The sequence below is a fragment of the Rousettus aegyptiacus genome, unplaced genomic scaffold, assembly GCF_014176215.1.
Source record: "Rousettus aegyptiacus isolate mRouAeg1 unplaced genomic scaffold, mRouAeg1.p scaffold_m13_p_14, whole genome shotgun sequence".
NCBI lineage: Eukaryota > Metazoa > Chordata > Mammalia > Chiroptera > Pteropodidae > Rousettus > Rousettus aegyptiacus.
In genome coordinates, this window is record NW_023416289.1 from 21314535 (window position 1) to 21342475 (window position 27941).

At 39.4% G+C, this 27941-nt stretch overlaps 1 protein-coding gene across 3 annotated transcripts in view; it reads right to left on the reverse strand.

Moving 5' to 3' along the window:
- The window catches only part of ADAMTS18 (ADAM metallopeptidase with thrombospondin type 1 motif 18), a 350660-nt gene that overhangs the window by 19338 nt on the left and 303381 nt on the right, over nt 1-27941 (reverse strand). For all 3 annotated transcript variants that reach the window (XM_036231505.1, XM_016128433.2, XM_016128432.2), the window contains 6 exons: nt 24233-24328; nt 20094-20242; nt 14426-14598; nt 10819-10949; nt 9946-10069; nt 8974-9218 (listed from right to left, as the gene is read on the reverse strand). In XM_036231505.1, the coding sequence (XP_036087398.1) occupies nt 8974-9218; nt 9946-10069; nt 10819-10949; nt 14426-14598; nt 20094-20242; nt 24233-24328 (918 nt within the window). The remainder of the gene's footprint in view (nt 1-8973; nt 9219-9945; nt 10070-10818; nt 10950-14425; nt 14599-20093; nt 20243-24232; nt 24329-27941) is intronic.

Sequence of the window (27941 nt, forward strand, 5' to 3'; positions counted from 1 at the left end):
GGACCATCATCATGGCCACAGACCAGTCCCAGCAGAATCTGGGAAGCAGGAGGACCTCGGGATGATAACCATGTAGCTAAGATTTTAACTGTCTCTGTGAACACTGAGAAACACATCTGGGATAATACGTAATTTGAAAATAATTTCCATCACTCACATCTATTTTAAAACCTTTCCAGTGGCCTCTACAAGGGCAGTCAATAACTTTTCTCAGCAATAGTGGACCACACAAATCCCCCGCAGGTCACGGGAATGCCATGTCGCCCCACCCTGACGTTCCTCACGGTGCAACATCACAATAGCACTGTCTCCGAACCACCCCACACTGCGTGACGGCCGCACTGTTAAACGCACACATTTGGAAAGACCGCCAGTGAGTCAGTCTACTTAACTGGACTTCGTCCAGAGAGTTTTCCAGCCAACTGGCATTGGGTCTCTAATTTACAGCTGGCAAGCAACCCCCTTAAGCGCTTCCAGGTCCTCGGTGGAGCTGTTTAATGTCTACCTTTAACACACGAACCACCTGACTTCAGACACAACACTCAGCAGCTTTGACCGCAGGGTGCAGAGTTATAAAATTTACAGCTTCTTAAGCTGGAAAACCACAGACGGGGGTTGGACTCTACCAACCACCCTCTGCAGGAGGAGGATGCAGCTTCCACTGCGAGCACACGAAGTCAACACAAAGGAACTACTGAGTAATCCTGAATAAACAAGATTTCTTTTGCTCCCACTTTTTATGTTTAATGTTAAAACTATAAACACCTTCAACCAGCTTTGCATTTGTTTCATAATTTAAAGCCCCTTCCCCCCCCTTTTTTTAAGGCAGTTGTCCTAATTCTCCATTGAAATCAAAGAGTTATGTATAGGCTTGAAAGTCTGTATTTTTATTTAATGCATACTAGAAAGCTTGTTTCTTGTTTTCAATAACGTATTTGATCTCTTACGGAATAATAATAGACGTATTTACTGTAGGCCAGGCAAAGTACTGTATATGTATCAACTCATTTAAAGTTGAAGAAGGTACAGTGCTATTATCATCTCAATACTATAGATGAATAAACCAAAACACAGGATCATAAAGCTAGTGGATAGAACACTGGGGCTTGAGTCTCAGAGTGTCTGACTCCAAAACTCAAAATCTTAACTCTAGCGACACTGCCCCCCCAGCTATGAAACATGATGTCTAGAATTCTAAATTAAAATTCTAAACCTGTACCAACTGTTGAAAAAATATTATCACACTGGGATTCAAGAGCATACTATACCATTTACATTGTCCCTGGGTTCAAACCCAAACTTTTTTTTTTTTTTTTAGGCGAGGCAACCCTTGGTTGACCTCACAGATTGCAAGGACTTTGTCAGCTTACAATTCCTTATTTTTAATTTTTTACACCTACAACATCTGGTCTTTTTAGGTGGTCTCCCATCCAAGTACCACCCAGGCTTGACCCTGCTTATCTTCTGAGATCAGATAAATGAGATTGGGCTTGTTCAGGGTGGCATGGCTGTAGACACATTTTATTTCTTGAACATGCTAATATCCATGACTTTTTATCTCTTCAATCCATTTTCCCTTGCATTTATTCAGATATGTTACTTAACCACGGTTTTAACAACTAAAACACACTTTATAGATTAACCCCTCCTGATAGGTCACAAACTGCACCGTATATTACGTGTGGACTAATGCTCTGTTAGAGACAGTCCCATGGTGCTAGGGGAGGATCCACGTTTTCGTAAGTCCTTGTGATTTTTGGAAGCCCCCGTGATGTGAAAAGTCAGCCAGTTGTCTTTGCCTTCCTCTTGTTTGCTTCAAAGCTTGAAGAACATGACCGGGTATCATCATTGCTATTATGTGTGAGTGAGTTGGATTTGACAAGAGACAGCAACACAAAGACGCTGATGGGGACTTGGAAACGCATCTGTGAGGCAGCTTCAAAGGTGCAGGTTGACACATTGAACCCCAACTACAGTTCTAATTCAACTCATCAACATTCCTCAGAGTTTAGTGAAGAGAAATATTGTTCTCCCACCCGTCATAGAAGTATTCGCCATGAATTAACTGAGGCCTGCACTTCAAATAACAAAGGGCACTCCTCTAGACAAATGACGTGGCATTGCCAAAGCACCTCTGGATTGTCCTCTGGAGTCCGTGTCTTACATCATCTGTTCTGAATTAATCCTCCCTCATGTCTTTGCCTCTCTGTGCTTTGCGTCTTCACTCAGGCCATGCTGCTCTGCTAATCACCTTTACCTCGGACTGATTTTATCTCGAGGCACATCTTTATTCATTTCAGCTCCTTTCCCTTGGGGAGAATTCAGACAGCAGGGTCACAAGGAAGGAGCTAGATGAGAAGGTAATACTCTGTCAGTGGTGCTCACACACTGTCATCTCACTGATCAATGTGCCTGTCCACCTGGTCCCCCGCCACTCCATCATCTCCTTTTGCCAAAGAGCAGAGGAAGTTGTTTATTATAGTAATTTTCTTTAGATGTCTTTTTCTGCCTTGAAACTAGCCTGTGGTTAACCTATTTCTCACTTACTGTCATTACAAAGGCTGCTGTCTTTTTCAGCTTTACGATTCTCCCTTGGAACACTATTAATTGGGAATGGGGTTTAAAAGAGTTAAACACTCCCTTTTGTCACATAACGGAGAGAAAAAAAAATTCTTGCATAAAGGAGAGCTTTTATTTGTAAGACTAAAAAAAAAAAAAAAGAATGCTGTAAAAACCTGGTGATCATATTTCAGCCTTAGAATAGCAACCTGTATTATCATGTCATCCTGAATCACTGTTAATCAGACAGAGATGAAGTTACTTTATAATGAAACACTCATGATGAATTTCTTCACCTACCTTCCAACTGCATGACAGTTTCATTGTTGTGTGTATGAGAGAGACAGAGACAGAAACACAGAGAAAAACAGAGACAAATGGAGAATGAGGGAGAGAGGAAGTAGGAGAGGGAGAAGAAATGAGGAGTGGGGAGTGAGGAGAGAGGGTATCAGCTAGCAAAAAACTCATCTTCTCAAGAATGTGTCAAGTCTAAGTGGACACCTAACTAATGGGAAAAAAAAGAATTTCTGTGGTTTTAACTATTATTGCCAAGGTCTCCTAAAAATGTACATTAAGCAGGCTTTTTGTACCATGCTTAAACAAAGAAGAAAGTCAGTGACCTTACAATACCTATATCTCAGTCCGAAAATGGAAAAAATCAAGTTTTCAGCCACATTCAAAAGCCCGGCATACAAATATGACTTCAGATCAAATCATTATTTTCAACAAAGGCATGTATAGATTTCAACTCTGATCTTCAGTTTTTATATTTCTACCACTTCATAGTTTAATTCCTTATCTCACACACACACACACACATATACACACTCAGTTTAGCTATATGGGATGTGGAAGCAACAGATCTAGTTTTTCTTGCTCTTCCCAGATCCAATAAAATAAATGATGTGGTGGTCTATACATAATATCCTAAAGACTATTGAAATAAAAACTAACTTTTAAATCTTTCAGATGACTGATAAGTGCACTAGTTCAATGAGAAATTCCTTAGACTTTATTCCAGATTTATGCTGTACAGAATGAGTTGAATAAAAGAAATATGTGGAAATTATTTAGTTTATAATAACTGTATCTGTAGTGACCTCAGAATGTGTGTGATTGCCAAATCAATATTGATTTCTTTTGGTGCTGGGGGGGGGGGTGGTGGTGGTGGTGGTGGGGGTGGGGGTGGGTGTGTGTGTGTGTGTGTGTGTGTGTGTGTGTGTGTGTGTGTGGTTTTTCCCTGGACAATGCAGAATTATAATACAGGGTCATAAAAATTAGCTCCTTTTCTCCAACTCATTTACATACATATGTGTAGTTCAAAATATAAAGTTGATTGATGGAATTAAATAATGCCTAAAATATTTAAGACCTAAGACAATCATATAAATCCTTGATTATCCTTATGAATTTCCCTTGGCCACCAAGGAAATCAGTGGGGCCAGCACTGTCTAAATTGACATCCACCTGTTGCAAACGCTGAACCATAGAGTCGACGTTCCAAGGAGAATGGATGTTTGTAACAGAGACTGCATTTTATAATTGGGTGGGCATGTTACTCGGCGATAAAAGGTCTGTTTTCCATTTAAACTGAGCTTCCCTATGAAGACATTCTATAAAGCTTTGACATAGGAAAATAACCAGAGGTAGAAGACACTTTTATTTGGTGTCAGGCCATGTACTTTTTTTCTTGGGGTTAACTGACAGAAGTCAATTATTCCCAGGATTGCATCATCATACTTTGTACTAGAAAATGCTCAGAAACAAGTGAAAAAATCTGGGGAATCCCCCAGTCTGGGGGGACAAGTTGCTTCTCTCCCAGATTAAGGTAGGTCTACTGTGAAATAACTGGTCGGCAACTTCTTACGTGTAAATTATTCACTTTGGGAAAGGCAAGCATTTTGGGAGCACACTGATTCCTCAAATGCAATGTAGGAGATCAAATTTCAATATTTTTAATGCTATTCACTGCACTCAACTTTAAACTTATGCAGCTCTAAGACTAGTCCTGAAAGATGATGAAATCCAGTGGTTTTTTAAATGTGTGCAGCAGAAGTCCAGGCCTTCCAGAGAACTTGAGATTACAACTGTGGTTTGGGACAGAAGGAAAGAAACGAGGTAAAGAGAAGCTGGCCTCGGCCTGTCACTCCTGACTTTGGTCTGAGAAACTCTCCTTTCGTTTATTTATAAATTTTAATTACTTATCATTTATTTAATTTACTTATAATTTTAAACTTGGAAAGAACATTCTACCTTTTAAATGAATTTGATCTTTGGATGTCATTCATCCAATGAGTGTTTTTTGGCGCATCTACAATCCTGCAGGTACTATACCAGCTGTGGGAGCTACGAAGACCAGTCAATCATCTTTCTGCCAATCGAGGGTTTCAGGTGCTATTACAGTGCTCAAGGACAGTGCTGTCAGATATAATGGAAGACACTAGATGAGGGAAATCATTTCCCAAACGAGAAAACTGAGACCCATATAGTTTAAGTGACTCATGCAAAGTGACAGAGAGAGTCGTAGCACAGTAACCCATATCACCAAATATCTATACAGAAGCTCCCTGTTTCTAGCCCATGTTGCTTCCAAAAAGAGTGGGATCCACATACCAAAACCCACTCTACACAGTCTTTCAAGACATGACTGAAGTTTTGTTGACATGATTTATGTCTTAACCATTTGTATACCTCAACTGTCTAGTACAAGGCAGGGTATTAATGGATGCCCAACAATTTTTTTTTTTCCCCAGATATCAAGAGGAAGTGAGCAGAGGAAAAGTGCTTTGAAGATAGTTGCCTAAATCAATACATACCAAGGTGCCTGAGAATGGGAACTAAGACATCGGAAGGGTCTGAGTAATATCTACAAATGTGGTGCAAAGAGAGACACCAGCCTCACAATGCTGTCTCGTGCGCTTGGCAAACGTGTCCTTCTGCTGAACTTTATGCTATAATGAGAACTTAGTGAACACGCAGAAATTTTAAGTGGCCACGAGAGAAAGTGCTTTCTCTCACAGACTTATGCCTTCTGTGTATGCAACAGCATTTTTCATTTTGGTAGGTTCCCACACTTTGATTTCAGCATCCCGCAGGATTGTAAAACACATTCAACATTTTTATATTGGAGAGAACATATTTTTGGCTCTAAAAGTATTCATTTTGGTTCAACTCGTAGTTGAATGGAAAGGCATATGAACTTTATTTAACTCCCTTTAAAGAATATAGCCATGGATTACTTGGATACTGATATAGAGTCTAGTCTTGGAAAAAATGTAATTTATTGCTTATTGTGATTTTAATTTTATAAAATCACTGTATTCTATTGATTTAGGAGAGGTCTGAGCACATAAAAAAAAAAAACTGACCTAAAATTTGATGATGTTCTCCCGAAAAGAATAAAGTATAATTGAAATATTACAGTCATTAACTCCAATATTTTTAAAAGATAAAACAGAAACACAAAGTTACTAGTTTTCGCTTTTTTTCAGTTCCTAACATATTTGTAAGTTTTGAATAAAACCATAACTCCTTTAGAAATACAAGTAATTCATGTCCAATTAATCACATGCGTGTCCCTCTAGATTGCTTTCAGACAGGTCACAGTCCTAGGACATTAATTTAAGCTTTCATTAATTCTGTAAGTAGAATGAGCACATAAAGTGAGACTTCATAAAACAAGAGTTAAGAAATGTGACCCCTCTCCATTGCAATGAAATTGATTTTGTATAACCAGCGATACTATTATGGTTATTTCTAGAATGGTAAAAATTATTTAAAAATTATATTATACATAGCCAATTGAATCTCGGGAAGACTTTATGTTCTTATAATTTTATTTAGATCTATCTAATATTTCCTCCTTCCATTTTAATTGTTTTTTCCCCTTAAGGAGCTGTCTGTATTTGCAAGGAGATAGATTGATGAACCTGACCAATTTTGGAGAACTCCATCACCAACTGAGGCCATCCCCTTTCTCAAAAATAGCTCATAAACATAGGAAAACTTTTGACCTGGTGAACATTCCAAAGATTTAGTTTTAGTCAGGGCTAAATAATATAGATGAATGAGCTATGCAGCTATGCTTAGATTAAGCAAAGCACAAATAAAAATTCTCAGCTTGAGGCTGGTACAATGTTCAGTGACAATGTGTCGATTATCTGGTTAATCTGATCAACACAGACAGTGCCAGGGGATAGTTCAGGTTCTAAAGATGAAAGCAAGAAGGAACTCTGTTATTCTGCTTTGCGTTTTCCATCATTTCTTGTCTTACTCTTTGTTGTGGTTTTTCTGCAGATAATATACATTTAACAGCAAACCTTAAATTACAAACAGGACTGTGAACAGCCTACTGGAACAGCTTTGTGTTTATGAACAAAACTGGAGAAAGAAAGAAAAAAATGGTTGCTTGTCAGGGAGGAATAAAACACATATTTCTCATGAGGAATGATTTGCACTTTGTTCTGACTGCCCATGGCAGAAGCCATGAGAGGCACCTCACCCCACTTCCTAATCTACATTATTTTTCAGCCACAGAACTTGGTTTGTATAATTTGCTTAGAGTGGATCAAAGTCCTCTTGGCAAAATTTATGAAGCCATGTTGCTCTAAAATGGATACCTTGCAAGCTAGGTATACCTCCCTAAAGAAAATACAACTCTTCTAAAGAAATCTTTAATCAGAGAGTTCAATTCTTGTGCTTTAGATCTACTTAAAGTAGAGCTTCAGAGGCTAGTTTCATTGTTGAGCTCCAACCACCTTAAATCAAGTCCAGTTTGATTTGGGTCTCCTATACACATCCTCTGAAAGACCTGAGAAAGTTGGAAGACTATTTTGTAATGGAAGCTTCTCTCTGAGTTAGTGTTGTGAAATCTCAGAAGAACCTTCTATTACATAGATAGAGGTGATAGGACCCAGTATCTCAAGTTCACAAAATAGTTGGAAAGTAACTAACAGTCAAGATCTTGGACCAAGGTTGCCAACTCAAATACCGTACCCACTGGGGCCAAAGTTCTTTTTTCTTAAGAGATATCAAAAATCTATATATTTATAAGAAATCACCTTATATTAAAGCATTGATCCATTTTGTTTTAATATAATACAGATCTGGGATTTGGCTTGTGGTCACCAGTTTGCTAACCATAGTCTGAGGTTTAGATTTAAAAACACATGCACACTCAGAAGGCAAAATGATGATCACGGTTACAAATGTTATATGCCAACTACTCTGTAAGCACTGTACTTATTTTAAATTATCTACGATAGTCCTAATAGTTAGCTACAATTTTTTGGTCATTTTTCAAATGTGGACATGAAGTGATACAGAGGTTAAGAAACTTGCCCAAGTCTATAGCTAATTAAGAGTCTCTACTCTTGACCATACTACCTGTACAATATCTGATTCCGAATCCAAAGTTACAAGGGGTTAACCATTTCCGAATTTAAAACTGTCTTCTACTCATTTTCCTTAGTAAATGTCTAAGGCTGGTGACTTTAACAATGATAATTATTATTATTGAGTTAAGCTTCTCTTTCCTTTAATTGAGCAGAGCAGTAAGACTGGACTGAGTGCGGACACCAGACCCTGGATGGAGGAGCTCTGGACTGCAGTCCAGCTCTGCTTTTTCTCCAATTGTGTGAGGGCGGCGAACCTTTTAGGCTTTAGTCACACTTCATTGCTTATTCTTCTGGCACGTCGGTGAAGTGGGTTTTCCATCCCAATTTTTGTGGGTGAGAAACTGAAGCTCAAAACGACTAACACGAGCGCCTGGTTATGTAAGTCATCAGCAAGCGGGAGCAAGTGTGACTTCCACACAACCTGACACAAAGCATCCGCCTCTGAAAGCGAGCGATCGGCCCCATTTACGAAACTGTAGACATTACAAGTCCCGAAGATGATAGTCTTGCTGAAGCATTTGCAGATATGCTGGCTATTTTTATTATCATTATTACCCATTGATTTTTTTCTTACGTCTAAGAAAATGACAACCTACAAAAGTAAGGTGGCTTGCTATGATTAAAATTTTTTTGACATTCAAGCAAATGTCCTTTCTACTATATCACTCTGCCTCCTGGGCCAGTCGACCTACATGGTAAATAGCTACAGTGGACTGTCCAAAACGGCGGACACAGACAAGCTGGAACAATGAATGTTATTCCTTAGCATTCAGCACAGCCAAGTGTGTAACAGTGAAAAGCCAGCATCTAAATGCGAAAGTCAATGCATTCTCTTGGAGACCCATTGGATCCCTGCCCCCTTCCCCCCATGGATTTGCTGATTTTTGCACTTTGAAACTTAGCCATTAGGAAACAAATGAACTAGAAGGACTGGAGTTCTTTAAGCTAGCTCGAACTGGGGTTGACATTATACATTTAGCGAGAGGCAGTGAGAACGGAAAGAATCGCAAGGGCTTACTTCAAAGACCAGCGTCTCGTTTGTGGGCCCTGGCGCATACAGACGTTCCGGGCGGTTAAAGGCACGCTGGTACTCAAACACGGTCCCCGCGAAGGTGAATTCCCCAGGCCAGTCGATGCTCCAGCCCCCTGTTAGGTAGTACTTTTGATGAAGGCTTCGGACTGCGAGGTAACTGGAGGATATCTGTAGTTCCTGGATCTCAATGCTTCGGGCCCCCGCTGGAATGATGACTACTGGATAATATTCTAAGCGGAAAAAATAGAACATTCCTGTTTTCCATTGAAGGTGACAAGAAATGCTCAGAGACATGTTGTGGCCATTTTTGTAGAGCAGAGATATTTGAATCATTCACTGACTTTCATTTCTATGCTTAAGAAGTGAAAATGATCAATTATTTCATTTTTCAAATGGTGGGAACCCTAGAGAAAGAAATGTATGTGCCTTTCCCAAGCAAAGATAGAAGACACTCTTTAAGGCCACAAAACTCAAAAATGTTTTGAACTTTTAATTTACCTAGAGGAAACTTCAAGCCATGTATACTCGGTAGTGATATTCAGAGAACAGGGCTCAAAGTTTCATCTTACTCAAGGTGTTCACATAATTGCTTCAAATAGTCATCTAATGTGAGTGTTAATCATCAAAGTTTCATCGCATTCTTTGTCTAAAATGCATATGGGGCACATCACAGCCTGATCAGCATATTGACACTGAAAAGTAGAAAGCTATTTGTTCAACACCATCTGAGATGTACATAATGATAAAACTCTTCACGCTAAAAAAAAAAAAACAAATAAATCTATCTTCCCTAACGGTAGTGTCAAAAGCCATCATCTTCTGTGTGTCAGGTGAGCCAATAAAAGGCTCGACCATATGTAGCATGACTCGAACTTGTTTGGCAGCAGAGGGTGTACCGCCCCCCCCCACCCGCCCCCTCTCCCCCAGTGACAGCGATGCCACAGCAGCAGCTCTTACCATTTGGTTTGTACTGGTTGAGGTACAAGCCTTTATAAAACTTGCAGGTCGAATTATCACCTTTGCAAACACCACATGCATCGAAAACTGCTTTAGAGCCGAGTTCATGATCACATCCCACTGGCTGTGATGGAAAGGAAAAAAATGAGAAAACCAAAGATCAGAGAAGCCAGTGGCTAAAAATAACTAAGTGGTCCATGGTTTTCTGTGTTTACAGAACATTAGGAAACAGGTTCAGCCTCAAGTGTGACTGACTAGAGGTTCAATTCCTTCCCCTGTCAATAATAGATGCATTCATTACTAGGCAAGTTAACTTATCTATGGCTTACACCTTTCATCTGTAAAACTGGAATAAAAAGTCACCACTGCTACTAAAGACAAGTGAGCTTATTCAGACTAGCTCACTGAAACTCAAAAATGTTACACAACACACACATACACACCGCTAAAAGATCAAAATGCTCACAACCGAAAAAGTAGACATCCAAAAAGAAAAATAAACAGTTCTATAACAAAATACATTTGCGAGGTTCTAATTACATAGTGAATGTACTTAAACACTGGGTAAAAGTTTACTATTATTTACATTCTTAACTTTTGCATCTACTATGTAAAGTAGAGTATATCACCTCCATCCAATATATGTGGAAATGGAGTAAAAGAGAAACAAAAAATTGGACAGGGGTCATGCAGAAAGCAGGTGGGGAATTTGGAGACAGCGCTCACGTCCAATTTGAAACTGTTGCCCTGTTCCCCCTATGCGGCCTGCTTTTCTCCAGGCAGAGCAGCTCTTGCCACACTTCTCATCGCAGGCATTTAACACGAGGAAACGCAGACATGATCAGACATCCCAAAGCAGAAAGGTTCTCTTACTTCACAAATCCCATCAATACAAACGTCATTTTTGTTTGGGGAGCAAGGAGTTCCGTCTTTCACCTTGCCGGACATGGCAAAAAAAAATTCAAAGTTCTCAGCCTTGCAGTACAGTCTACATCGATCTTCCTCTAGAAGCAAAGAGATCAAGATAGGACACGGTCAAGAGGAAATCATAGGAAAATGACATGAATTAGATTTACTTAAAGTGCTATCATGATCAAAGGGAGAAATATGTGCGGTTTTATGTAGGGGTGTGTGTCGGTGCATGTTCGTGCATGAATACATATGAATGTGGCTTTTAAAATTATGAATGCCATTTAACAACTCACATAAAACTGATTTAACATTAATACGTGGAATTTCAATTTTCTAATCCTCAGGAATAGCCATGATACATATATCAGTGGGTTATGTAGTTACCTTCCTTGGACAGTAAAAATTTGAGGCTTCATAGGCCCTATGATCTGCCATTGACGATATATAAATGAAGGATTATTTAAAGTTCTGATAAACCCAATAGAATATACAGATGTCAAATTATAATGTACACCTGAAAATTATATAATTATATTAACCAATGTTACCCCAATAAACTTAAAAAAAGTTCCAATAAAACTTTATTTTAAAAAAGCAAGTCAGATTTGGCCCACGGGCCATAGTTTGCCAATCTGTGTTTAGGATGTAGATTACTTTAGGTATTTATTCAATCTGTTAAAAGGAAAAAATTTAGGCATTTTGAAAAAAAAAGGTAAGTGGTAAATAACGTTTGTAAAACATACAGAGAAGAATCATACCATGAAAATTAAGAAGATGCAAAAAAAAAAAAACTAAACCTAAAGAATAAAAAAATATAAACTTTATTGATCGTTAAGTTTCCGGGAAGTTTCTGGTATCACAAGCAAAAGGGGAATAGTAGTATATTTATAGAGCATTGGTTATCAGAAGGAAGTTATGCTAATTTCTCAAGTAAAAAGAGTTCTTCTAGTCCAGGAACTCCAGGTGGCATTTCTCACATGATACTGAGTAGGCAATGCTGGGCGACAGCCCTGTTAAGTCTCACAGCAAAGGTGTAAACAGTTTGCAGTTGTGCTTCATGAAACCTCTCAAAAGACAAAGCCAAAGATGCGAGGTTTAATTATTATGTTCCAAATATGCAGAAGTATGGATGGATTAATTTTTCTCTCTCACTCAGAAATAGAAAAAGAAAATTAAATAGCTTTATTTAACACCTGCTAATTTTTACACATGAGATTAGGGAGCTGGAAGACATATATGCTATCTCTTTTCTCCTTCATTTCCAGGAATTAACAAGTTCTAGAAAGTTCCAATTTTCCAGCATAGGTCCCCAGGCAAGTTATTAACTAGTCCATCAGAAAAACAGAAGAAAAAAAGCTGACTACTGTAAGACAAAGACAGTCTATGTTTATGAAGAAGGCATCCCCTATTCTTCTCAAACTGCATGAAGTCACAAAACTGAAATCATTGTCAGTCTTTTCTGATTTTAAGTAAGCACCAAAAGGAGAAGAGGGAAGGAAGAGGTGGCTTTCGTTTTTCTGTCTTCTCTCCACTAGGAGGTGAGATCTTAAGGTCGGGGTCTCTGTTTGATTCGATGTAGTTTCCTCTGTACCTAGCAGGGTGTCTCCCATGTCCTCTATGCTCGGCAAACATCTGGTGAGTCAGTGAATGAAATGGCAGCCTCTCGACTTAGTACAAACTCCAAAAAAATTAGTGAAAAAACTTCAAAACCAAAAACATTTTGCAAGTTACAAAACGGATTGGCTTCACTGTCCCCTTATGTATGCAACACAGAATCTATTTAAAGGATGATAATGATCTACAGACAGATTCCACAAACACTATATTTGAATGAAAGATGTAATGTGGGAAAGGCCGAAGAATATCCAAGAAGACAAAGAAAAGAACAAGAGGGGAAGTGAAAGGAAGGACAACAGTGTCTTGGAGAAAGAACCAGAAATACGAAACATGGAATTCTGGGAGAGTACAAGCAAGAGAGAATAGATCTTTAAATGTGAGAGGTGAAAGCAACTGCAGCGATCCTATCAAACTGTCCACTGATCCTGTTGTCTAGTATCCCTTGTAGGTAGCTACTCAGTTCCTGACAGAATGCCCCAAGTGATGGAGAGCTTACAACTCATAAAGGACATACTTCCTTTATGGATAGTTATTCCTTTTAAAGTATAAATATGTGCTAAGTGCTGTTCTTAGGTATCGGAGATACAAGCATACTCAAAATGGACAAAGGTTTTGTCCCTGTGGAACCTAAATTCTAGTGGCGAGAAAGGTAATAAATGAGTATATAATATAACTTCACATGCTGATAACAGCTATGAAGAATAAAGCAGGTTAAGGGTTCAAAGGAACATATGGAAAAAGAATATTTTGGATAGGCTGGCAAGGAAGGTTCTCTCTGAAGAGGAGATATGGCTAGGAAGTTCTTAGCCCTTGAATTAACTGTATTCACTGAAGCAATTCCAAATAAATATAAATATCTCTTCTATTCAATAGCTCTTTGAATTTCTGCAGGTAACTAATTTCATTTCTATAGGAAATATCTATATAGATCCCTCACTGTTTCCACCTAAGACACAGATTTTAGAATTTTTGTGTCGTCTCGATCTGTGTTTTGGGTATTCATGATCTAGAAGCAGATCGATGCTCCTGCAGTGGTTGGTCTGGTGCCGAGCAAAGCTGCACTATCATCTTCTTTGACCTGAGATCCCGCCTGTTATAATGATGCCTCTAATTACATTAGCTCCTCTGTGATTATTGATAATATAGGTGTGCTGTTTTTGCACAGGAACAGCCCTGAGTCTTATTTCTCATGAACTGTCATTAAATTTAGTCTCTATGTTACACATTTGTACTTGGAATTCATAGTTATCCCTTTTCAAGAGAGTATGGAGGAGTTTTGAGAAAGTGAGTGAATGGAATTAAAGGAAACAACTAGAACATGGCAGCTTATTCTGCACAGGTAATAGAAAGTACATTAAATTTGTATATTATGACTAAAATGTTTTGATGCTTAGCCAAAATAAAACAAATTAAAAAGTAAAATACATACCACTATTTTGTTATAATTAGTACTGACAACTTAATATGCAGACATATTTTACTCATGGGTATGGGTATGGGGGGTGTGTGTCTGCGTGTGTGCGTGTATGTGTGTGTGTGTGTGTGTACACACTCTGCAGAGGCCTTCCCATTCTTGTAATCATCTAACATGTCAGTTACTGAGTACGGTGTCTCTATGGGGTATATATGGTTTCATGAGTTTTTGGTCTGCTTAATTCATACCAATTTCAATTAACATCCCTGGGAGACTTAACTGCTGAAATGTCAAAGGTAAGTTTAGAAATATAAGTGCATTCCAAACACATGAACACTTTGGCTTACAGATGTTGGAGACAAGGAGTGTCTTGTGAAAAAAAAAAAAAAGTGTGGAAAAATAAACAAAGCCTATGGAACTGAATTTAAAAATGGGACAAGGACGGGTCTGGGATCGTAACTTTTTATATAGGCAGTAAGTCCTTCTGTGTTGCTCATTTGCATCACCGTCCACAGAGAAACATATTTACCAAATTACCTTCCACTTCCGTGTAGGGCTTCCACTGGTAGAACCATCCACGGAAAGGTTTGCTGTTGTATTCTGCGCACTGCTGGGCTCGAAAGTCCAAGCTGTTTTCATTACAGGGGTTAATATTGCACAGCTGATAAATGCGGCTAGAACCTGGACAGAACTTGCCACCATACTGAGGCCTAAAAATAAAATCAAAGAACTTTAATGCTAGCAATCAAAGGGCTGTTAGTCACAGGCAGTGACATGCGGAGGAACAATCCGGATGAGCATTGTCACAACACATACGGTCAGTACATAGCGTACGACCTGCCACATCTCTTCCATGGCAGACACGGCAGACTCCTCTCAACACAACCTTCTCAAGCAGCCGTGACCACTGCTCATCGACTGGACTTGGCGTGTTAGATCAAACTTATTTGCTATCCCTGATCCACTTTCTACATTCTGGCAATTTCCTTAAAGACCAATGAAAGCATATTCTTGACATTCATCACATCACTTCAGTTTTTGGAAATCTGTAAATGCACTTCAATATTCTTATTAATGTACATAAATACACATACCCCCTATGTTGGCATCAGAGCTCTTCGAATGTGAACCCAGCCTCCTCTCCAGCTCTTCGCCCATTTCTAAACACTCATCATCTCCCTACCGTTCGTCCTGCACCTGCTGCTATGGAGAAGGCCAAGACACTGGGGAGAAAGAGCAGAAAACCCCCTTAGCCATGCTTTCAATCCAGCTTTGTCAGTCCTGGAGCCGGTATTTTGATTATGGTCTGACTATTGTGTGTTTTATTCGAATTGATTTGAAACTCCAAGGCAAAATATTCCCTTGTTTTCATCTGCACAATCACATTTTAACTTTGCAGGTGGCCTACTCCTTTCTTGACAAGCGTGATGGGAAATGGGTTTTGTGAGTAGGGAATCCCATTAGAACATAAATAATTTTATGATCCAATGGCAAGCTCTTTAGGAGCTTGGTAGGCAGGCTGTGAAAACCAAAAAAGCAAAATAAAAACGAAGCACAAACCACACTGAAAATTACCAATAGCATCATATCCAGCTTATTCCAGGCACAAAGCAATTGCTTCTTTTCATTCCTGCTTTTTTTGTAGTTTTCTCAGAAGGCTAACACCCAACGATGGGTCATCTCACACAAAAGCTCAATGCACACATGTAACATGAAAGAAGGTTCCAGGTTAATAAATTTATGTGCTTAAAATTCTTTGTCTCTTTAGGAAGCACAAGAATGCCATAAAACACCCCTGGATTTGCTTCAGCATATTTTATCAAATCCTCCTATAACAGCACGCTAAAATGGATTCAACAGAAACGGGAAGTGTCACACTGCCAGAATGAGATTTTTCTGCTATTTCAAAACATTCTGGGGTAACTACTTAAACATTCAGCAGTCCTTGCGCTAGACTGAATCCCTGAGGACTTCTTAAATCATTATCTAAAAAGCATTTAGAAAAACCTTAAAGTACCATCTGACAGCCTTACTATTCCTGGTCATCTTTATGAGGCATATTTAAAACTCAGTATGAGACTCTGAGATTTTACAAATAACCTGCATTTAGACTATTTTAACTCAATAAAGGGAAAAAGGATCCCATGTGTTACTTTTTGAACTCAGAAACTATAACATGGAAAAGACCTCAAAACTCACATAACCATCCCCTCACTTTATAGACGATGTGAGATACGGCTGATAGAGCTCTCAAAACTTGCTGAGTAAAGGTCACACGGGAGAGAGCAGAGCCTAACCTCACCTCCTGATTCTTCAGGATTCGTTTCCTACTGCACTCTGCCTGCACTTAACTGAGTTAGGCAATAGGACCAGGGCTCAGAAGAGGAAGCAAATAATGCACAATGGTCAGGGAGCTGGCCTTTTATAAATGGGCGGACCTGGATTTTAATATTCTCTGCCTCTCCCCAGTTTAACTTTAGGCAATTTTATTCACCCTCCTAATCAGTAAAGTGAGGGCAATTTTGACAATTAACTGAGATAACATTTGTAAAGAATCTAGGGCCGGCTGGGGAAAAGTTAGCACAAATAAATAAATTGCCACTATTTTAAAATTCTTTTTCTTTTTAATGACTAGCAAGAATTTGGACATCTCTACCAAATCCCAAAAAACAGGTAAATTTTTTTGCAGCTCTGAACATGAATGTTGAGATAAATTAACAGAAAATTCTACTATGATGTCCTTTGGTATAATAAGTTTGTTTAAATTAAAAACGAAAATATAAACAGAAATGTCTAGGCACATGATTTTGTCTTTACGTTAGACTATTATAAAGTATACCCATAATTTACTTCTGCATAATTATCAAGTTCTTCCTATAAATGGTTATAATGTTGGCCGCTGGCTGATCATTGGAATCACTTGGGGAGCTCTGCTAAATACACACACACCTCTACATGCACACATTCACGCACACATTCCTGGGCCCTCCACAGACATTCTCAATAAGAATATATGATGGGGAAGATCCAGAAATGTTTTTTAAAAGCACACCCGGTGATTCCGATAATCAGCTGAGCCTGAAATTACTGGTTGGAAAAAGAGCCAGAGATCTGATTCAATTATTATTCTGAAGCTATGACTCTAGTGGCGTATTATTCTTTCTTAAATAGATTAACATTTTATGAAAGTTCTAGAATGCCTTAGCATGTTTAATTTTCAATATTTTCTTTTCACCATTTTCTTGAACAGAGTTTATAGGAATTTCACTAGGCTCTCTTTAAGTGTAATAAGTCAGGGAACCAAGAAAAATGTCAAAGGATTCAGACTGTGGGCTCTTGGTCTGACTCTATTATGATGAGCTTGGTGACCTGGGTAAGAGTTTCTGCTATGAATGGGACCCTCTGCCACCCCTGGTTACTCCTCTGTAAAATAACTGCATTAGACTACAGGTTGCAACTCACATATATGTTCTACATGTGTGGAGAAGTGTTTGGAGAAGGTTGCTGAGGGCTCAGTAGAAATAAGGCTTTGATCAATTAAAAATGTCTGTCACAGACATGGGAAAAAGAAGACGGGTCACGTGTACCTGGTACTGGCCATCCAGAACTAGAAAATCTATAAATGCTCTTGAAGCTGAAAGATTTGATAAATCCATGAATCAGCCAGAAATAATTCATTTTTGATGCAACAAAAATATGTTCTGGAAAAACTATCATTGTATGAAATAAAAAGCTCACACTGCTTTTACCATAAAAAAAAAATAAAAATGGTTAGTCTGAGTGATGTGAACAGACCAAATGTTCAAATTGAAGGAAGAAAGAAATCAGTAACTTGAAATGAGGAGGAAAAAACAGCTTTACTATAATAAAGTGAAATAAGAACAGGGAACTAATTCAATTGTCCCAGGGTAGCTGATTACTTGTTTTATTTGTGACTTAAAGCTTAATTAAAGCAAACAGTGCCCTGATTAGCTTTAATCTTTTTAAAATGATAAAACTGCACCAAATGGAACTACTTTAGTGATTAATTTTTCTATTAGACATCTCTAAAATTACAATATGATATTTCCATGAACAATGCCCTATTATAATAAGAGTTCTCAATCCCACAGATAAGGGAGAAGTTTTAATTTAAATCTCGGGGGCATCATTCATGCACTTTACCAGCAGAGCTATTAAGTTAGGTAATCTATTTATTTCTTGGGAAAATAGCAATTGTAAAATGTTGTGATGTATGAAAACCAGATCCATGAACTATGCTGCAAAAATGAAAAGTAATATAATGAATTTTAACAATTCTATCCAAGGCATAGGCTATGTTCAAAGTACAGGAGAGTGGTTTTAATAATCTGGTTTAAATTATAACTGCATCACAAACCTCCCTACAATTATACATAATTACTGTGTCTGATCAGAGCAGTAAGTCTCAACTGGGGATGACTTTGTCCCCTACAGGACTTTTGGCAATGTCTGGAGACAGTTTTGTTTGTCACAGCTTAGAGGCTTGGTGGAACGAGAGTCATCCTACTGGCTTCTAGTGGGTAGAGGCTAGGGATGCTGCTAAACATCCTATGTACAGGACCAACCCCTACAAAAAAAGTTTTTCCACCTTAAAATGTCAGTACTGCCAACGTTGAGAAATGTTATGTTAGTCTGAGATATCCCAAAAAGCACCTAACAAACCACGGCTAATGTAGTCCTAACCCTCTCTTATATTTTGGAACAAATTGGCCTTTTGATCCAGCTCGGCCTGCATTCACATGAAGTATTATTTACTATTTAAAAAATTTCCTTGGGCTCTCATTATTTATTTTAGTTCTCAATCTACCAAACATTTTAACGCAATGTTTATTACCTGCCAGGCACGAATAAAAAGCACATTATGAATATTAACTCAGTTGATGAAGGTGCTATCCTTATCCCATTTTTGCAAATGAGAATGCTTGAGCAGGGAGAGTTAGTTGTCTTGCCACAGGGCTAGGAAGTGGTGGGCCAGGAAGATCCGGGTTGTTGGGATTAAGTGTGTATTCCTACCCTCCATGCTAAGCCACCACTCAAATCATGTTGTAAAATTAAATCTCCTATTTTCCAACATCCCATCACATTCTCCTCACTCCATCGTATTTTCCGAAGCCCACTTTCATTAGTAAGGCCTCTCCCCACTACTGCTCAGGGCTGGCCCTCTGTGACCCTGTGTTCCTTCCTGGCGAGTTTAAGATGAAATGATGAAAACCACATACACCTCAGAACCCTTTGTTGAATGCCCACTGGACGCTCCTCGGTGTGTCAGACATTCTACAGATGCAATTTTTAATCCTTCTCAAAACTTCGGAGGTGGGTATCATTATCTCCACTCTGTACATAAACCCAAACTCGAAGTTCATGTGACTTTCCCGAAGTCACACAGTTAATAAGGGGCAGACCAAAGTTTGGAGTCAGATCTTTCTTTCCCTAAAACCTGGTTCTTTCTAAATAACCATGCCAATCAGGAAATATACACGTGTTTCATGTGGGAATTTGAGCAGATAACAGTAACATCAAACCACCTTCTTTTTCCTATAGAGCAAACTGAAGTTCAGAATCCTAGTACTAGACCAGAGGGTGCCCACAGGTGCCCGCAGGCCACTTTCAACCCACAGATGTTTTGATGAGTCCTCACTTTTTGTTTTTTGTTTTTTAAAGAAAATTGAATTTGTCATCAATAGTTTAGGAATTGGGAAATTTTACACACAACTTTTTCTCTAGATTTCTGGTTTCTCTTGAAAAGTCAGGCAGATCTGTCAACACATGTTGATGTACATTCCTGCAGTGCAAAAATCGGCATACTTTCTCCAGATCCTCAGCTTGAGAGGGACACACAACTCTACCAGCCAAGCTTCTCTCTCTGTTCCACAATATCACAGGCATTCCGTTGCGTGACTTTACAGCCCCAATTTAGATTCAAAAAGTAGCTCAGACCATTACTGGAATCCTTGATCATATTCACATGTAGAATAACTCCTTCACCATTTTTCAGTTTCTGTCCACCATACCTCCCCCCAGTGCATATGACCTGTCAAGGCAAACGGTAAAGCTCTAGTTGATGGCTGTGAGCTGGAGGGAAGGAAAGCACATTTTGAAAACAGGGTGTGAGCAAAACAAAAGCAGCCAGTAAGTCACAGGCCGAAGGCTGTGACCTCGCGAATGCTTTCTGCTGGAGCCTTACTTGGGGTTATTGCAGTGTCTCTCTTGATATCTGACGCCTCCGCCACAGGTTCTGGAACAGTCTGACCACTTCGACCAGGAAGACCACTGGCCGTGGATGGGCCGGGGCCCGTGCTCCCCAAACTTCACACACTGGCCTTGCCGACACCACTGCGAAAAGAATATGTGACATGTTTCCTGTCAGAAACCACCTGGGAAAGGGCAAGGAGTCACAAACACCTGCACGTTAACAGGAAAAACGAGTCTGCTGGCAAATGGAAGCACGCAGGACACCTCGATAGAATTCCTCTGCTGGCTGTGCCGTACAAATATTCGCTTAGTCCACGTTTACCACATGCATTTTGAAAGGCTGACATCGAGAGAGAAGGGGCATCTGTCACCAACCGGCTGAGTACTATATTCTTTGTGAGCTGCGAAGGTGAAATGTGCAGATGTGATTCTATCTGACGCCAGTGGAGTCAGAGCAGACAGAATGTCAACTGAGCCTCTCCGAACACTTAGGAACAAGGCTGCTTAGAGAGCAATTTGGATCACGTACTCTGGGACAACCAGGCTTTAAGATAGTAATACAGAATTTATGATTCTGGATGAGTATCTCATCATAAAAATAGATACAATCATGCATACATTTTTGTTTATCCCATACCATCCTAGAAATCATTTCCTATAAAACTAAATAGCTTTCACTCAATGTGAACTGTGTTTTTAGATAACACCCTTTAGACAGAAGGTCAAAGGGACCCTGCTTAAGACCCTCAGATGACTTTCAACTCTGAGTGCTTTTTATGAATTAGTTGAGTCTTTCATTTGCCAATGATCTGCTCAAGCAGAGTGAGAACTATTTCTTTCACTGAACTTTCCGTTTTAGTCCTCCTTTGTAACACATTCCAGGCTTTGCTGGTCATCTCTGTCCTTGGGGGATGCATTAGCCTCTGGTAGTGGCTTTTTCCTGTGGTGCTTTTATTATGAGCTAGTTCTGTATGACTTAGCATAACCGCACACTCTCTTAAAAGCCTCTGCAATTAGGTCCTAGGGGTTGGGGTTTAAACTGTGCCAAGTTCTGCTGAGGAGTGGGGGTTTAGTTCCAGAATTATAGGGAGGTTGGTTGACTTTCAAATCTTCACCTTTCCCCCATGGTACATTTGGCTTTGTGGCTATTTATTGTTTTGCTAGTGCACTTTGTCTAGGTCCAGATATTGCTTCCTATCTTCAAATTCTTGCCATGTATTAATTCTTCTGTTTTTAATTTTTCTTTTCCTTGGATTAGTTGCCATGTCAGAGACTGCATGTCATATAACATTGTTGAGAACGTTAAAAGGGAAAGCAATCGGCCATTTGAGGATTTTTGTCTCCTGTAAGCATGAATCTGAATCTCCCCTACCAGGAGTCCCTGGGACTCTCTTGGACAGAGCTTCATGGCTGAGACAAAATAATAACAACAGCCAACAACAGAAGCAGCTTCAGTTTATTAAGATGCTCTATGTGCCAGAAATGGTGCAGGCAGGGAGAGGAGGGAGGATGTCACATGCAGCATCTAATATAATCCCAAGAGTTTAGGAGTAACTATTTTCTGGATGAGGGAAATTTAGTAAAGAAATACCCCAGTACCTACACAGCCAGCTGAGAATGGATTTAAATCCGGTAGCCAAAGCTCCTAAACAGGAGACAGAATTTTCTCACCTCAGAGACAAATTGCCCACTGAGGTATCTTACCTCTAATCTAACTTCTTTTTCAGAAATGGGTTTTGTAGACATGTTCCAACCCTTCAATTATTTTGATTTTCTTCTATTTCAGGATTTATCCTAGTATTGGGTTAGGATGCTGAAAGTCTCTTCTAGGTTTTTCGACCAGTATAGGAATCAAGAATATATAAGTATATACGTACACGTACAACCCACATGTATGTATAAAATTCTACATATAACATGTAAATGTAAAACATATACACGCATAACTTCATCTATCCATACATATATATTTCTAGCACTGCTGCTAATTTCAAATTGAATGGTCACGACTCAGGCAAATATCTTTCATGACAGACAGCAAGCACAAACCTTTCTTTCCTTGTACATGTCATCTAGATAAAACAATGTGGCTTTCACGGCCTCACGTGTTTACTGAGCATTCATGGTACAAATATCACTAAAGAACCAGGGAGGGACTGGGGAGGACGGGGCAGGATTTGGTTGGGTTCCAGTTATGGAAAAACAAACAAAACATGGAGTAGCTGCAACTCTGCAAGAAACCCGATACAGCACGAGTGAGATGCAGCCCTGGCCTCATCAAGTTACAGTCTTATAGCCAGTTATATCCCCCAGTGAAGGGAGACTCAGAGAATCTCTTATGTAAATGAGGAATAATTATACTGGAGTGATGATGGATAAAACTTACTGGAATGCTTTCTACTAAGGGTGGCCTTACAACTGAGGGCTTTTCCCCAGTATTTATATTGGTCTTTTAAAATAATGAGGTAGGAAAAGTAGTATTAGGACACCATCCATTTTCTAACTCCTGGCTTGATTTGTCTCATGTTATATTAACTTAAGTCTAATCCAGGGGCATTTTCATCCCCATGAAACTAGATCTCAGGTGTATTTATGTAATAAACCTTAGACCTAAACCAGTGAGCACTCATTTTTCTCATTTATTATATCAATCTTTTCTTGTATATCCCTTTTATGCTTAATGCCATTGCTTTCTTAACAACAAAAATTTCCCATTAATCGTCAAGTTGCCGGTTCTAAATTTTGATGCTTTAAAAATAAAAATGACTTGATCGGTACCCACATTTTCAAGTACTCAATTAATTCATTGTTTTGTATCATCACAGCTAAAAACTCCTGTGCAAGTGTTCAATAAGAATCCTTATTGGGATTTCTAAAGACACGTGCATCTGATTAAAAATTGCACATAATGAATGCCTCAACTTTTAAAATGTATTTCTTTAAAAGAGCTATAAATTGCAAACCTTTTAAATAAATGACTTAACAAATATTAGAAAGCATTTTCTGATACTCATTTTCGTGTCTGTATCTTGCCTTTATTGTTAGATAAATGTTATTCCAACATTCGTCCTGCTGCACACACTCACTGTAGTTTATTCTAAGTGCACACCTAATCCCGAGCAAGGTTTACTTCTCATGCATTTGGGCTTCTTTAAGCAACTCAAGAAGTTATGTTTAAAAAGAAAGAGTTACTGGCTTTTACACAGGTTTTCCCACTTGACTGGATTCCTGAAGAGATATAACTTGAGTTTTATTCATCTCTGTAGCCCAAGTTTTCTGTCTATGATATCTAGTAGTCAGTAAACTATTGTGGAATTGAATTCACTTTGACCAACCGATTCTTCTCTGCAGACTTGTGCTACCTCAAACCAGCAAAAGCAGACATCAAAACCCTGTAACATCTCATGCTCTTACGTTATTCAGAGCTCCCCTATCACAGTCTTTCAAAAGAATGCCCCAAATCTGGATCACTTACTGGTACCTCAAGTGCACCTTTCGTTCCAGATTCTACTGGGAAAGGGGAAGAAAAATAGAAACTAATATATGAGTTCTTCATTCAAAACACAGAAATCTCCCATAATCTTCCATAATGGAAATGGCTCTTAGGGTTGAAGACATTTGCTGACAAAAAGACTGTCCAGTACATTCTAGATGGAGATGTGGCTTACCCTTCAAAAGGAGTCACTATAAGTGATGGGACTCTATCGGGCATGTTAGAAGCTCAATGATGGGTCCTATGAGGTAATAGAGGCCTTGTATGAAATGACAATCATTTCTCTGCTACTCAAAGGGACATCTGCCCCCTAAGGCTTTTCTATACAGAATCGGGTTTGAAAAGGCAAATAGTATGCAATGAAATATCCCAGCTCACTGAAATAGAAATATTTTGACCCAAGCCTCCATCTAAAAATGGAAAACAAAGGGAAAAAGAAAAAAATCTTCTTAAACAATTGAGCCAACTGGATTATGTCTGGCATTGAGTTTTATGATAGCTGCTAAATAATACTGCTTAATTTACAGGGAAGTCAGAAAATATATGCAGCCAAGGAATTCTGTTCTGAAGTACAAGGAGTTTGGGTTCTATGCTTTATCAGCTTTCTAGAACTAAAAACTAACAAGTATGCAGTTTACCATACTCAAGCCACAAACGGTCCCTTCTGCTGCTGGCATAAACTTGGTCTCACACCTGTGGCCCAGTCGGTGGCACCAAAGCGATTTGCAAATGTCCTGAAAGGAAAGAAGGAGCCGGTCAGTGTGATGACACAATACAAAGGAAAACATCCCAAGCTTTTGCACCCACAATTATATTTTAAGCTGGTCGAAATGAGTCATTATCCAGAAAGTAGAGACAAGTGAGGTTGAGGCAACATGTTCTAGCCGATGTGTAAGCAGGAAGTTTCTACGCTGCCTGCATATTCATGTGTGTTCAGTAACGACTGGGATGTAACAATAGCTAATTTAAAGACCATTTGTCTTGAAACCAAGAGACCTGGTTTCTAATAATCACCACCATTAACACCAGTACCACAGCTGCCGAAGCAGAATAGGCCAAGACTGAAATAAAGCAGGCCTGATTCCAATCCTTGTCCTGGAATTCTGGGTTGCATGCCCTATGGACATGTTATATGAGCCTTTTAATGAGAGTTTCTTCCCCTGCGGAAGAGTGACAAAATTAGCACTTGCCCTTGTAGGGTTCTGCTCAAGGGTAAATGCCGTAAATAATCATTTTCCTTACTTTATCCTTACAGTAATTTTCAAGCATGAGACAATTTTATTTTTATACTAGACTGTAGTAGGCAGAATAATGTCTCCCCAACTCCCCAAATCCCAATCAGTACATCTTCCTAACCTCTAGAAACTGAACGTGTGAGGTTATAAAGCAGAGGGGAATTAAGGTTGCTAATCAGTCGACCTTGAGATGGGGAGCCTATCTTAGACTTCCCAGAAGGTAATAAGGATCTGTAAGTGGGGAAGAGGAAGAAAGAACTGGGGAGATGGCAGCGTGAGGAAGACTCGGGGGGATGTTGCCGCCTTTGAAGATGAAAAAAGAGGCTATGAGTCAAGGAATGCAGGCGGCTTCTAGAAAGTAGAGAAGGCAAGAAAATGGCTTCTCTTCCAGAACCTCCAGAAGGAACACAACCCTGCCAACATCTGATTTTAGCCTGAGAAGACTCATTTCAGATATCTACCTCCAGAAATGTAATTACAAGAATAAATCTGTGTTGTTTCAAGTCACTAAGTTCTTGGAAATTTCTTACAGGAGCCCTAGGAAACTAATCCTGTTCCACCATTTCGTGGTGAACACTAACCCAAACCCTCAGGTAAATTCATTTGGGTGAGGAAACTGAGTAAGCTACTGACACTTTTGAAACCATGAAGTCACGCAGCCGGTGAGTGCCAAAGGTAGGACCCCAAATGGCCCGATTCCGGAGTCCAGGTCTTTGATCACTGCTCTGGACCTGCATTTTCCATTAACGGATGTTAGAAAGCTCTCGTCTTCTCCAGGCCTCAGTTGCCTATCTATAAAGTAAGGGGACTGAACCGGATTCCTTCCAGTTCTAACAGCTGAAGCTGCTCTTCAGAATTACATCACTAATGGAGTGCCAAAATTGTGAAACATCAAAGCCATTCCATTTTGTTTGCTACATTCTATTTACTAAGACAGAAATGTGAACATATACATTTTGGGGAAAATATTAACAACCAGAGAGGAAACAAAACGACTTTTGTGGTCACTGGTTATAACCCTGAAAATTCAATTAACCAGGCACCCAATTACCCAAGCATGCCAGTTAATACAGATTCCATGGTTAGACAATATGGCAAGAACGTGCTTAGAAATATTTTGCAAAAAAAGTTTTCCACAGGACTGAGAAAAGAAAACATAGGGAAACCAGAGATATGCACAGTGAGTCTGCTCTTATAGCCCATAAAATCCTGCCCCCCACAAAGAAGAAGGGAAGGATGTTTAGGACACTGCATGGAAATGCCAACGGCCCCAGATAGACACCACCCACGCTGTTTCCAAACTGCCAAACAGCTCATAAGATGCAACATGTAAATGTTTCCCATTAAAATAGACCCGCCACTGACATCAGTAGAAAGCACAAGGAAGCCTTCCAACAAAGTGAATCAGGTTCCGCCATCTCTGTCCTGCCATATTGGGTCTGAGGGGAACAGGTTAATGTGGTAAAGAACAGACTATTTAACTTTTGGTGGTGAACACACAATGCAATCTGTGACGTACTCCTGAATTGTATGCTTGAAACTAATATAATTTTATTATCGGTGTTACACCAATAAGTTTAATTAAAAAAAGAGTCTATGTCAAAATGGAAGAATGTGACGTAACCATCGAAACAATTAAAACCACAGTTAGAAAGGCTTTCAGAATTAAATTGTTTTCCTTCTTACAGCCAGGGGAAAACCATAAGCCACATCGGAGCCTATGTGGCAGCCACCAAAATGACCTTAGGGCAGAGAGGAGCAAAGAGCTCTGGGTTCCACAGCCAATGCCAAGCCACGGGGCTAAGGAAAAGGGGGTGGCCGGAGAAGACCAGGAAAAAAAGGCTGAACACAAAAACACAGGATTTCAGAGTGAAATAAGATAGGCTGTACCAACATGTCATTTCTTTTGTGGTGAAGTACAGAAGTCACATGTAATTATAGCCAACTACATGCCTGGACGACCATGAGAGCCCTCTGAGAAAGCTCCCTTTCAAAGTAAACAGAAATGAGAGTTTGCACTTTTTTGCTTGTTCTTCCTTCTTTTTTTTTTCCCCCAGCATATTCGACTAACTTTTCCTTATCTATAATTCCCTAGGCTTAGGTCAAAATTTAAGGGAAAAAGAACCACAGAGACTTCGAGATCTCATGTTGCCGGGATGTGATTTTTTGAGGAAAGAGTCTCAGTGCTGTCACTCCTTGGTCATGTTCTCCAGCTGTATTCCACAGGACAGAGTCCCCTTCATGTGAACCCTGACATACTAAAACTGTTAATGGCCTTCGCGAATCAAATTTTATAAAGCATCTCAAACTTAACACATCTAAAACAAAATTCCCCATCTGTCCCCAAAAACCTGTTCCACGTTCAGCCTTCCCCAGCTCACTTTATGACACCTCCATACTGCTCATTACTCAATCAATAAATCCACGACTCACAATTGACTCCCTTCTCCCAGATAAGTCACTCCTTCCTTGAGGAGAGATGAGAAGAGGACAGAGGCAAAAATCCTCCACTTTATGAAAATGGGAGTTCTAAAAATCGTTTTATTTGGTTATCACTGAAAATTCAATACATAATTACTGAGAGTCTGCTCCTATGTCAGGTGCATGCTGGGTATCGCACACACTCTCCATCTACTGGGGCAAGAGACATAGACAGTTTTACTACAGTATCGCAAGTTTACGACGGTGATGTACAGGGTGAAAATGGAGCCCAGAGAAAGGAGTGTTGAAATATCCTTGGAGAGTGAAAACGGGTAACACCTTTTAATTTATATTCTTTATGCCTAGTATGAGACCTGAGCATTTGCATTTCTACCAAGTTCCAGGTGATGCTAATATTCTCCATCTGCTGATTTGAGAGGACACTGAAAATTATTTCCAGTTTTTTTTCCTTTTGTTACTTGTAACCACTATGCAAAACTGCCTTTCTAGGAGGCATGAAAAAAAAAGGCATTAAGGAGAAAAGGTTCAAAGGGGATCATAATGATAAGACACTGAAAACAAACTTCATCCTTTTTGTGTGTGTTGCTGGAGCTGGTCTAACCGGTTGAGACCAACAGGATAAGAGATTTCGTTGTTTTGAAAACACCTCCTTCTTAGGGCCTGGGCAGGG